Below are 12,749 nucleotides of genomic sequence, written 5' to 3' on the forward strand. Positions count from 1 at the left end.
AACAGAGAGAACAGAACAGAGAGAACAGAACAGAGAGGACAGAGAGAACAGAACAGGAGAGAACAGAGAACAGAACAGAGAGAACAGAACAGGAGAGAGCAGAGAGAACAGAACAGAGAGAACAGAACAGGAGAGAACAGAACAGTAGAAGAGAGAACAGAACAGGAGAAGAGAGAACAGAACAGGAGAAGAGAGAACAGAACAGGAGAAGAGAGAACAGAACAGGAGAGGACAGAACAGAGAGGAGAGAACAGAGAGAACAGAACAGAGAGAACATAACAGGAGAAGAGAGAACAGAACAGGAGAAGAGAGGACAGAACAGGAGAGAACAGAGAGAACAGAACAGAGAGGACAGAACAGGAGAGAACAGAACAGAGAGAACAGAACAGGAGAGGACAGAGAGAACAGAACAGAACAGGAGAGAGCAGAGAGAACAGAACAGAGAGAACAGAACAGAACAGGAGAGGACAGAACAGAGAGGAGAGAACAGAGAGGAGAGAACAGAGAGGACAGAACAGAGAGGACAGAACAGGAGAAGAGAGAACAGAACAGGAGAAGAGAGGACAGAACAGAGAGAACAGAACAGGAGAGAGCAGAGAGAACAGAACAGAACAGGAGAGAGCAGAGAGAACAGAACAGAACAGGAGAGAGCAGAGAGAACAGAACAGAACAGGAGAGAGCAGAGAGAACAGAACAGGAGAGAGCAGAGAGAACAGAACAGGAGAAGAGAGAACAGAACAGAGAGGACAGAACAGAGAGGACAGAACAGGAGAAGAGAGAACAGAACAGGAGAAGAGAGAACAGAACAGAGAGGACAGAACAGAGAGGACAGAACAGGAGAAGAGAGAACAGGAGAAGAGAGGACAGAACAGAGAGGACAGAACAGGAGAAGAGAGAACAGAACAGAGAGGACAGAACAGAGAGGACAGAACAGGAGAAGAGAGAACAGAACAGAGAGGACAGAACAGGAGAAGAGAGAACAGAACAGAGAGGACAGAACAGGAGAAGAGAGAACAGAACAGAGAGGACAGAACAGGAGAAGAGAGAACAGAACAGGAGAAGAGAGAGGACAGAACAGAGAGGACAGAACAGGAGAAGAGAGAGGACAGAACAGGAGAAGAGAGAACAGAACAGAGAGGACAGAACAGGAGAGGAGAGGACAGAACAGGAGAAGAGAGAGGACAGAACAGAGAGGACAGAACAGGAGAAGAGAGAGGACAGAACAGGAGAAGAGAGGACAGAACAGGAGAAGAGAGAACAGAACAGAGAGGACAGAACAGGAGAAGAGAGAACAGAACAGAGAGAACAGAACAGAGAGGACAGAACAGGAGAAGAGAGAGGACAGAACAGGAGAAGAGAGGACAGAACAGGAGAAGAGAGAACAGAACAGAGAGGACAGAACAGGAGAAGAGAGAACAGAACAGAGAGAACAGAACAGAGAGGACAGAACAGAGAGGACAGAACAGGAGAAGAGAGGACAGAACAGAGAGAACAGGAGAAGAGAGAGGACAGAACAGGAGAGGACAGAACAGGAGAAGAGAGAGGACAGAACAGGAGAAGAGAGAACAGAACAGGAGAAGAGAGAGGACAGAACAGGAGAAGAGAGATGACAGAACAGGAGAAGAGAGGACAGAACAGAGAGAAGAGAGAGAACAGAACAGGAGAAGAGAGATGACAGAACAGGAGAAGAGAGAGGACAGAACAGGAGAAGAGAGATGACAGAACAGGAGAAGAGAGGACAGAACAGAGAGAAGAGAGGACAGAACAGGAGAAGAGAGAACAGAACAGGAGAAGAGAGGACAGAACAGAGAGAACAGAACAGGAGAAGAGAGGACAGAACAGAGAGAACAGGAGAAGAGAGGACAGAACAGAGAGAACAGGAGAAGAGAGAGGACAGAACAGGAGAAGAGAGGACAGAACAGGAGAAGAGAGATGACAGAACAGGAGAAGAGAGGACAGAACAGAGAGAACAGGAGAAGAGAGATGACAGAACAGGAGAAGAGAGAGGACAGAACAGGAGAAGAGAGGACAGAACAGAGAGAACAGGAGAAGAGAGATGACAGAACAGAGAGAACAGAACAGAGAGGACAGAACAGGAGAAGAGAGATGACAGAACAGGAGAAGAGAGATGACAGAACAGGAGAAGAGAGGACAGAACAGGAGAAGAGAGAACAGAACAGGAGAAGAGAGGACAGAACAGAGAGAACAGAACAGGAGAAGAGAGATGACAGAACAGGAGAAGAGAGGACAGAACAGGAGAAGAGAGGACAGAACAGGAGAAGAGAGATGACAGAACAGGAGAAGAGAGATGACAGAACAGGAGAAGAGAGATGACAGAACAGGAGAAGAGAGAGGACAGAACAGGAGAAGAGAGGACAGAACAGAGAGAAGAGAGAGGACAGAACAGGAGAAGAGAGGACAGAACAGAGAGAAGAGAGATGACAGAACAGGAGAAGAGAGAGGACAGAACAGGAGAAGAGAGGACAGAACAGAGAGAACAGGAGAAGAGAGAACAGGAGAAGAGAGAACAGAGAGGACAGAACAGGAGAAGGGCTTTACTAATATCCAAAAGCAACATGGTATAGGAGTTGAACAAACTTCTGTCAAAACGTTGTTTTTGTCACTAAAATCTCAATGTTGTTTTTGTCACTAAAGTCTCAATGTTGTTTTTGTCACTAAAGTCTCAATGTTGTTTTTGTCACTAAAGTCTCAATGTTGTTTGTGTCACTAAAGTCTCAATGTTGTTTGTATCACTAAAGTCTCAATGTTGTTTGTATCACTAAAGTCTCAATGTTGTTTGTATCACTAAAGTCTCAATGTTGTTTGTATCACTAAAGTCTCAATGTTGTTTTTGTCACTAAAGTCTCAATGTTGTTTTTGTCACTAAAACCTTCATTAGAAGATATATATTCACAAAGCATCTCAGATCCTAATGAACCTGATTCCAGAACAACCTTTATAAACCCAGGTACAGGACAGTGATGTTCAGAGCGATGTGTGTGTACCTGTGTGATCTGAGGCGAGGGACAGGTGTCAGCGGGCCCAGGTGAGCTGGTACAGGAGAGATTGTAGACACAGCCAGGTGTCTCTCCACCACACCAGACACAGCCGTACCCTGAAGACACCGCTCTGCACTGGCTACAGTCAGACTGGCCCACTGAACAGTCATACAGCTGCACTGTGGGACAACACAACTGGTCATATAGCTGCACTGTGAGACAACACAACACAACTGGTCATATAGCTGCACTGTGAGACAACACAACTGGTCATATAGCTGCACTGTGGGACAACACAACTGGTCATATAGCTGCACTGTGGACAACACAACTGGTCATATAGCTGCACTGTGGGACAACACAACACAACTGGTCATATAGCTGCACTGTGGACAACACAACACAACTGGTCATATAGCTGCACTGTGGACAACACAACTGGTCATATAGCTGCACTGTGGACAACACAACTGGTCATATAGCTGCACTGTGGGACAACACAACACAACTGGTCATATAGCTGCACTGTGAGACAACACAACTGGTCATATAGCTGCACTGTGGACAACACAACTGGTCATATAGCTGCACTGTGGGACAACACAACACAACTGGTCATATAGCTGCACTGTGGGACAACACAACTGGTCATATAGCTGCACTGTGGACAACACAACACAACTGGTCATATAGCTGCACTGTGGGACAACACAACACAACTGGTCATATAGCTGCACTGTGAGACAACACAACACAACTGGTCATATAGCTGCACTGTGGGACAACACAACACAACTGGTCATATAGCTGCACTGTGAGACAACACAACACAACTGGTCATATAGCTGCACTGTGGGACAACACAACACAACTGGTCATATAGCTGCACTGTGGGACAACACAACACAACTGGTCATATAGCTGCACTGTGGGACAACACAACACAACTGGTCATATAGCTGCACTGTGGGACAACACAACACAACTGGTCATATAGCTGCACTGTGGGACAACACAACACAACTGGTCATATAGCTGCACTGTGGGACAACACAACACAACTGGTCATATAGCTGCACTGTGGGACAACACAACACAACTGGTCATATAGCTGCACTGTGGGACAACACAACACAACTGGTCATATAGCTGCACTGTGGGACAACACAACACAACTGGTCATATAGCTGCACTGTGGGACAACACAACACAACTGGTCATATAGCTGCACTGTGGACAACACAACACAACTGGTCATATAGCTGCACTGTGGACAACACAACACAACTGGTCATATAGCTGCACTGTGGACAACACAACACAACTGGTCATATAGCTGCACTGTGGGACAACACAACACAACTGGTCATATAGCTGCACTGTGGGACAACACAACACAACTGATCATATAGCTGCACTGTGGGACAACACAACACAACTGATCATATAGCTGCACTGTGGACAACACAACTGGTCATATAGCTGCACTGTGGACAACACAACACAACTGGTCATATAGCTGCACTGTGGACAACACAACACAACTGGTCATATAGCTGCACTGTGGACAACACAACACAACTGGTCATATAGCTGCACTGTGGGACAACACAACACAACTGGTCATATAGCTGCACTGTGGGACAACACAACACAACTGGTCATATAGCTGCACTGTGAGACAACACAACACAACTGGTCATATAGCTGCACTGTGGGACAACACAACACAACTGGTCATATAGCTGCACTGTGGGACAACACAACACAACTGGTCATATAGCTGCACTGTGAGACAACACAACACAACTGGTCATATAGCTGCACTGTGGGACAACACAACACAACTGGTCATATAGCTGCACTGTGGGACAACACAACACAACTGGTCATATAGCTGCACTGTGAGACAACACAACACAACTGGTCATATAGCTGCACTGTGGGACAACACAACTGGTCATATAGCTGCACTGTGGACAACACAACACAACTGGTCATATAGCTGCACTGTGGACAACACAACTGGTCATATAGCTGCACTGTGGGACAACACAACACAACTGATCATATAGCTGCACTGTGGGACAACACAACACAACTGGTCATATAGCTGCACTGTGAGACAACACAACACAACTGATCATATAGCTGCACTGTGGGACAACACAACACAACTGATCATATAGCTGCACTGTGGACAACACAACTGGTCATATAGCTGCACTGTGGGACAACACAACACAACTGGTCATATAGCTGCACTGTGGGACAACACAACACAACTGGTCATATAGCTGCACTGTGAGACAACACAACTGGTCATATAGCTGCACTGTGGACAACACAACTGGTCATATAGCTGCACTGTGGGACAACACAACACAACTGGTCATATAGCTGCACTGTGGGACAACACAACACAACTGGTCATATAGCTGCACTGTGAGACAACACAACTGGTCATATAGCTGCACTGTGGGACAACACAACACAACTGGTCATATAGCTGCACTGTGAGACAACACAACTGGTCATATAGCTGCACTGTGGACAACACAACTGGTCATATAGCTGCACTGTGGGACAACACAACACAACTGGTCATATAGCTGCACTGTGAGACAACACAACACAACTGGTCATATAGCTGCACTGTGGACAACACAACTGGTCATATAGCTGCACTGTGGACAACACAACTGGTCATATAGCTGCACTGTGGGACAACACAACTGGTCATATAGCTGCACTGTGAGACAACACAACTGGTCATATAGCTGCACTGTGGACAACACAACACAACTGGTCATATAGCTGCACTGTGGACAACACAACTGGTCATATAGCTGCACTGTGAGACAACACAACTGGTCATATAGCTGCACTGTGGACAACACAACTGGTCATATAGCTGCACTGTGAGACAACACAACTGTTCATACAGCTGCACTGTGAGACAACACAACACAACTGGTCATATAGCTGCACTGTGGGACAACACAACACAACTGGTCATATAGCTGCACTGTGAGACAACACAACTGGTCATATAGCTGCACTGTGGACAACACAACTGGTCATATAGCTGCACTGTGGGACAACACAACACAACTGGTCATATAGCTGCACTGTGGGACAACACAACACAACTGGTCATATAGCTGCACTGTGGACAACACAACTGGTCATATAGCTGCACTGTGAGACAACACAACACAACTGGTCATATAGCTGCACTGTGGACAACACAACTGGTCATATAGCTGCACTGTGGACAACACAACACAACTGGTCATATAGCTGCACTGTGGGACAACACAACTGGTCATATAGCTGCACTGTGGACAACACAACTGGTCATATAGCTGCACTGTGGACAACACAACTGGTCATATAGCTGCACTGTGGGACAACACAACTGGTCATATAGCTGCACTGTGGGACAACACAACACAACTGGTCATATAGCTGCACTGTGAGACAACACAACTGGTCATATAGCTGCACTGTGGACAACACAACACAACTGGTCATATAGCTGCACTGTGGACAACACAACACAACTGGTCATATAGCTGCACTGTGGACAACACAACACAACTGGTCATATAGCTGCACTGTGGACAACACAACACAACTGGTCATATAGCTGCACTGTGGGACAACACAACACAACTGATCATATAGCTGCACTGTGAGACAACACAACACAACTGGTCATATAGCTGCACTGTGGGACAACACAACTGGTCATATAGCTGCACTGTGGGACAACACAACACAACTGGTCATATAGCTGCACTGTGAGACAACACAACACAACTGGTCATATAGCTGCACTGTGGGACAACACAACACAACTGGTCATATAGCTGCACTGTGAGACAACACAACACAACTGGTCATATAGCTGCACTGTGGACAACACAACACAACTGGTCATATAGCTGCACTGTGGACAACACAACACAACTGGTCATATAGCTGCACTGTGGACAACACAACTGGTCATATAGCTGCACTGTGGGACAACACAACACAACTGATCATATAGCTGCACTGTGGACAACACAACTGGTCATATAGCTGCACTGTGGGACAACACAACACAACTGGTCATATAGCTGCACTGTGGACAACACAACACAACTGATCATATAGCTGCACTGTGGGACAACACAACACAACTGATCATATAGCTGCACTGTGGACAACACAACTGGTCATATAGCTGCACTGTGGGACAACACAACACAACTGGTCATATAGCTGCACTGTGGGACAACACAACACAACTGGTCATATAGCTGCACTGTGAGACAACACAACTGGTCATATAGCTGCACTGTGGACAACACAACTGGTCATATAGCTGCACTGTGGGACAACACAACACAACTGGTCATATAGCTGCACTGTGGGACAACACAACACAACTGGTCATATAGCTGCACTGTGAGACAACACAACTGGTCATATAGCTGCACTGTGGGACAACACAACACAACTGGTCATATAGCTGCACTGTGAGACAACACAACTGGTCATATAGCTGCACTGTGAGACAACACAACTGGTCATATAGCTGCACTGTGGACAACACAACTGGTCATATAGCTGCACTGTGGGACAACACAACACAACTGGTCATATAGCTGCACTGTGAGACAACACAACACAACTGGTCATATAGCTGCACTGTGGGACAACACAACACAACTGGTCATATAGCTGCACTGTGGACAACACAACTGGTCATATAGCTGCACTGTGGGACAACACAACTGGTCATATAGCTGCACTGTGAGACAACACAACTGGTCATATAGCTGCACTGTGGACAACACAACACAACTGGTCATATAGCTGCACTGTGGACAACACAACTGGTCATATAGCTGCACTGTGAGACAACACAACTGGTCATATAGCTGCACTGTGGACAACACAACTGGTCATATAGCTGCACTGTGAGACAACACAACTGTTCATACAGCTGCACTGTGAGACAACACAACACAACTGGTCATATAGCTGCACTGTGGGACAACACAACACAACTGGTCATATAGCTGCACTGTGAGACAACACAACTGGTCATATAGCTGCACTGTGGACAACACAACTGGTCATATAGCTGCACTGTGGGACAACACAACACAACTGGTCATATAGCTGCACTGTGGGACAACACAACTGGTCATATAGCTGCACTGTGGACAACACAACTGGTCATATAGCTGCACTGTGGGACAACACAACACAACTGGTCATATAGCTGCACTGTGAGACAACACAACTGGTCATATAGCTGCACTGTGGGACAACACAACTGGTCATATAGCTGCACTGTGGGACAACACAACTGGTCATATAGCTGCACTGTGAGACAACACAACTGGTCATATAGCTGCACTGTGGGACAACACAACTGGTCATATAGCTGCACTGTGGACAACACAACTGGTCATATAGCTGCACTGTGGACAACACAACACACCAGTTACCTCCTATGCCAAAGTATTTCTTAATTCCACTTTAAATTGTACTCCAAGAGTTGAGAAATATACATTTTCTTCTCAAGTAATAGCAGTGAATGGAATTCAACAGAGACGTCTCACGTCTGAGGTCGGGAGCAGAGTCGATGCGATGGAAACCTCTTCGCAGATAGATGGGAGCAGAGTACTCCAAATGTCTCAAAGGGTACTGGAACTGAGAGGGGAGGGCAGAGAGGGGAGGGCAGAGAGGGCAGAGAGGGGAGGGCAGAGAGGGGAGGGAAGAGAGGGGAGGGCAGAGAGGGGAGGGCAGAGAGGGGAGGGCAGAGAGGGGAGGGCAGAGAGGGGAGGGCAGAGAGGGGAGGGCAGGGAGGGGAGGGCAGGGAGGGGAGGGAGGGGAGGGAGAGGGGAGGGCAGAGAGGGGAGGGCAGAGGGGAGGGCAGGAGGGGAGGGCAGAGGGGAGGGCAGGAGGGGAGGGCAGAGAGGGGAGGGCAGAGAGGGCAGGGCAGAGAGGGGAGGGCAGAGAGGGGAGGGCAGAGAGGGAGGGGGAGGGCAGAGGGGAGGGCAGAGGGCAGAGAGGGGGAGGGGGGAGGGCAGAGAGGGGAGGGCAGAGGGGAGGGCAGGGAGGGGGGAGGGAGGGAGGGGAGGGCAGAGAGGGGAGGGCAGAGAGGGAGGGAGGGCAGGGAGGGGAGGGCAGAGAGGGGAGGGCAGAGGGAGGGCAGGGCAGAGAGGGGAGGGCAGAGGGGAGGGCAGAGAGGGAGGGCAAAGGGGAGGGGAGGAAGAGAGGGGAGGGCAGAGAGGAGGGCAGAGGGGAGGGCAGAGAGGGGAGGGCAGAGAGGGGAGGGCAGAGAGGGGAGGGCAGAGAGGGGAGGGCAGAGGGGAGAGGGGAGGGCAAGAGAGGGGAGGGGAGAGGGGAGGGCAGAGGGGAGGGCAGAGGGGAGGAAGGGGAGGGCAGAGGGGAGGGCAGAGAGGGCAGGGCAGAGGGGAGGGCAGAGAGGGCAGGGCAGAGAGGGAGGGCAGGGGAGAGGGGAGGGGCAGAGAGGGGAGGGCAGAGAGGGGAGGGCAGAGAGGGGGAGGGGGCAGAGAGGGGAGGGCAGAGAGGGGAGGGCAGAGAGGGGAGGGCAGAGGGGAGGGCAGAGGGGAGAGAGGGGAGGGCAGAGAGGGGAGGGCAGAGAGGGGAGGGCAAAGAGGGGAGGGCAGAGAGGGGAGGGGAGGGCAGAAAAGGGAGGGCAGAGAGGGGAGTGGAGGGCAGAAAAGGGAGGGCAGAGAGGGGAGGGCAGAGAGGGGAGGGCAGAGAGGGAAGGGGGTTATTATTGTTATATACAAAGTCATACTATACAGTGGGGCAAAAAGGTATTTAGTCAGCCACCAATTGTGCAAGTTCTCCCACTTAAAAAGATGAGAGAGGCCTGTAATTTTCATCATAGGTACACTTCAACTATGACAGACAAAATGAGGGAAAAAATCCAGAAAATCACATTGTAGGATTTTTAATGAATTTATTTGCAAATTACAGGCCTCTCATCTTTTTAAGTGGGATGTGTTTGTGTCAGGGTTTATGTTTAAATGTGTGTGTGTGTGTGTGTGTGTGTGTGTGTGTGTGTGTGTGTGTGTGTGTGTGTGTGTGTGTGTGTGTGTGTGTGTGTGTGTGTGTGTGTGTGTGTGTGTGTGTGTGTGTGTGTGTGTGTGTGTGTGTGTGTGTGTGTGTGTCAGGGTTTGTGTTTAAATGTGTGTGTGTGTGTGTGTGTATGTCAGGGTTTGTGTTTAAATGTGTGTGTGTGTCAGGGTTTGTGTTTAAATACCTGGTGGACAGAGCATGTAAAGGTGGTGACCTTGGTTTCTGGGTCTTTCTTCAGAATGGCGTTCAGTTTAAGCTCCTCCCCCACAACGACCACCACACAGGTATACTGTTCCTCACCCTGAAGATGAAAACACACCTGTCTCTGTCTCAGATAAACCAGACAGGGCATATTATTCTAAATGTTTCAGTAAACCCCCCTAGATTAACCAGACAGGGCAGATTATCCTAAATGTTTCATGAAAATATTTATTGATCACTTATAAACCTTGGATGTTATCTTTGTCCACATGTAAAGTAAAAACATACCTGAAACATGTCCAGGTTCCTGCCCAGTAGGGTCAGAGGGGACAGGAAGCCCATGGGGACCAGAGGAGAACTCTGTAGAGCCCACACAAAGGGACACGAGTCTGCACCCCGCGGCTCCAACTCCTGCTCCTAGTGGTGGCACGGGGGATTAATATATTGGAACGGAACGGCACAAAATGGAGGAGGAGGAGAGGCAGAGGGTCTGGGGTCGTTACTAAGGCCTGGTAGACAGGGTCTGGGGTCGTTACTAAGGCCTGGTAGACAGGGTCTGGGGTCGTTACTAAGGCCTGGTAGACAGGGTCTGGGGTCGTTACTAAGGCCTGGTAGACAGGGTCTGGGGTCGTTACTAAGGCCTGGTAGACAGGGTCTGGGGGTCAGGTAGACAGGGTCTGGGGTCGTTACTAAGGCCTGGTAGACAGGGTCTGGGGTCGTTACTAAGGCCTGGTAGACAGGGTCTGGGGTCGTTACTAAGGCCTGGTAGACAGGGTCTGGGGTCGTTACTAAGGCCTGGTAGACAGGGTCTGGGGTCGTTACTAAGGCCTGGTAGACAGGGTCAGGGTCTGGGGTCGTTACTAAGGCCTGGTAGACAGGGTCTGGGGTCGTTACTAAGGCCTGGTAGACAGGGTCTGGGGTCGTTACTAAGGCCTGGTAGACAGGGTCTGGGGTCGTTACTAAGGCCTGGTAGACAGGGTCTGGGGTCGTTACTAAGGCCTGGTAGACAGGGTCTGGGGTCGTTACTAAGGCCTGGTAGACAGGGTCTGGGGTCGTTACCAAGGCCTGGTAGACAGGGTCTGGGGTCGTTACTAAGGCCTGGTAGATAGGGTCTGGGGTCGTTACTAAGGTCTGGTAGACAGGGTCTGGGGTCGTTACTAAGGCCTGGTAGACAGGGTCTGGGGTTGTTACTAAGGCCTGGTAGACAGGGTCTGGGGTCGTTACTAAGGCCTGGTAGACAGGGTCTGGGGTCGTTACTAAGGTCTGGTAGACAGGGTCTGGGGTCGTTACTAAGGCCTGGTAGACAGGGTCTGGGGTTGTTACTAAGGTCAGGTAGACAGGGTCTGGGGTCGTTACTAAGGCCTGGTAGATAGGGTCTGGGGTCGTTACTAGGGCCTGGTAGACAGGGTCTGGGGTCGTTACTAAGGCCTGGTAGATAGGGTCTGGGGTCGTTACTAGGGCCTGGTAGACAGGGTCTGGGGTCGTTACTAAGGCCTGGTAGACAGGGTCTGGGGTCGTTACTAAGGCCTGGTAGACAGGGTCTGGGGTCGTTACTAAGGCCTGGTAGACAGGGTCTGGGGTCGTTACTAAGGCCTGGTAGACAGGGTCTGGGGTCGTTACTAAGGCCTGGTAGACAGGGTCTGGGGTCGTTACTAAGGCCTGGTAGACAGGGTCTGGGGTCGTTACTAAGGCCTGGTAGACAGGGTCTGGGGTCGTTACTAAGGCCTGGTAGACAGGGTCTGGGACAGGGTCTGGGGTCGTTACTAAGGCCTGGTAGACAGGGTCTGGGGTCGTTACTAAGGCCTGGTAGACAGGGTCTGGGGTTGTTACTAAGGCCTGGTAGACAGGGTCTGGGGTTGTTACTAAGGCCTGGTAGACAGGGTCTGGGGTCGTTACTAAGGCCTGGTAGACAGGGTCTGGGGTTGTTACTAATGCCTGGTAGACAGGGTCTGGGGTTGTCTTACCAGTGAGTTGTGTATGGTGTGCTGCCTGGGACAGCTGCTGTTGTTGTGGGTACACAGCCCACCCAGGACACACCAGTTGCATGGCCACACACTGCCCACACACGCCATACACCTAAACACAGGAGAGACATATGGATTTAGATACTGTATGAGGTCTAATATACAGATTTAGATACTGTATGAGGTCTAATATACAGATGTAGATACTGTATGGGGTCTAATATACAGATTTAGATACTGTATGGGGTCTAATATACAGATTTAGATACTGTATGGGGTCTAATATACAGATTTAGATACTGTATGGGGTCTAATATACAGATTTAGATACTGTATGGGGTCTAATATACAGATTTAGATACTGTATGGGTCTAATATACAGATTTAGATACTGTATGGGTCTAATATACAGATTTAGATACTGTATGGGGTCTAATATACAGATTTAGATACTGTATGGGTCTAATAT

General features: G+C 49.2%; 1 protein-coding gene across 1 annotated transcript in view; it reads right to left on the minus strand.

Moving 5' to 3' along the window:
• The window catches only part of LOC124045389 (plexin-B3-like), a 623,492-nt gene that overhangs the window by 564,830 nt on the left and 45,913 nt on the right, over nt 1–12,749 (minus strand). Inside the window, exons 9-13 of the mRNA XM_046364685.1 lie at nt 12,281–12,392; nt 10,605–10,733; nt 10,300–10,416; nt 8,624–8,714; nt 3,006–3,178 (exon numbers count right to left, since the gene is read on the minus strand). Coding sequence (XP_046220641.1) covers nt 3,006–3,178; nt 8,624–8,714; nt 10,300–10,416; nt 10,605–10,733; nt 12,281–12,392 — 622 coding nt within the window. The remainder of the gene's footprint in view (nt 1–3,005; nt 3,179–8,623; nt 8,715–10,299; nt 10,417–10,604; nt 10,734–12,280; nt 12,393–12,749) is intronic.

This window comes from Oncorhynchus gorbuscha, linkage group LG10 (genome assembly GCF_021184085.1).
Source record: "Oncorhynchus gorbuscha isolate QuinsamMale2020 ecotype Even-year linkage group LG10, OgorEven_v1.0, whole genome shotgun sequence".
NCBI classification, from domain to species: Eukaryota; Metazoa; Chordata; class Actinopteri; order Salmoniformes; family Salmonidae; genus Oncorhynchus; species Oncorhynchus gorbuscha.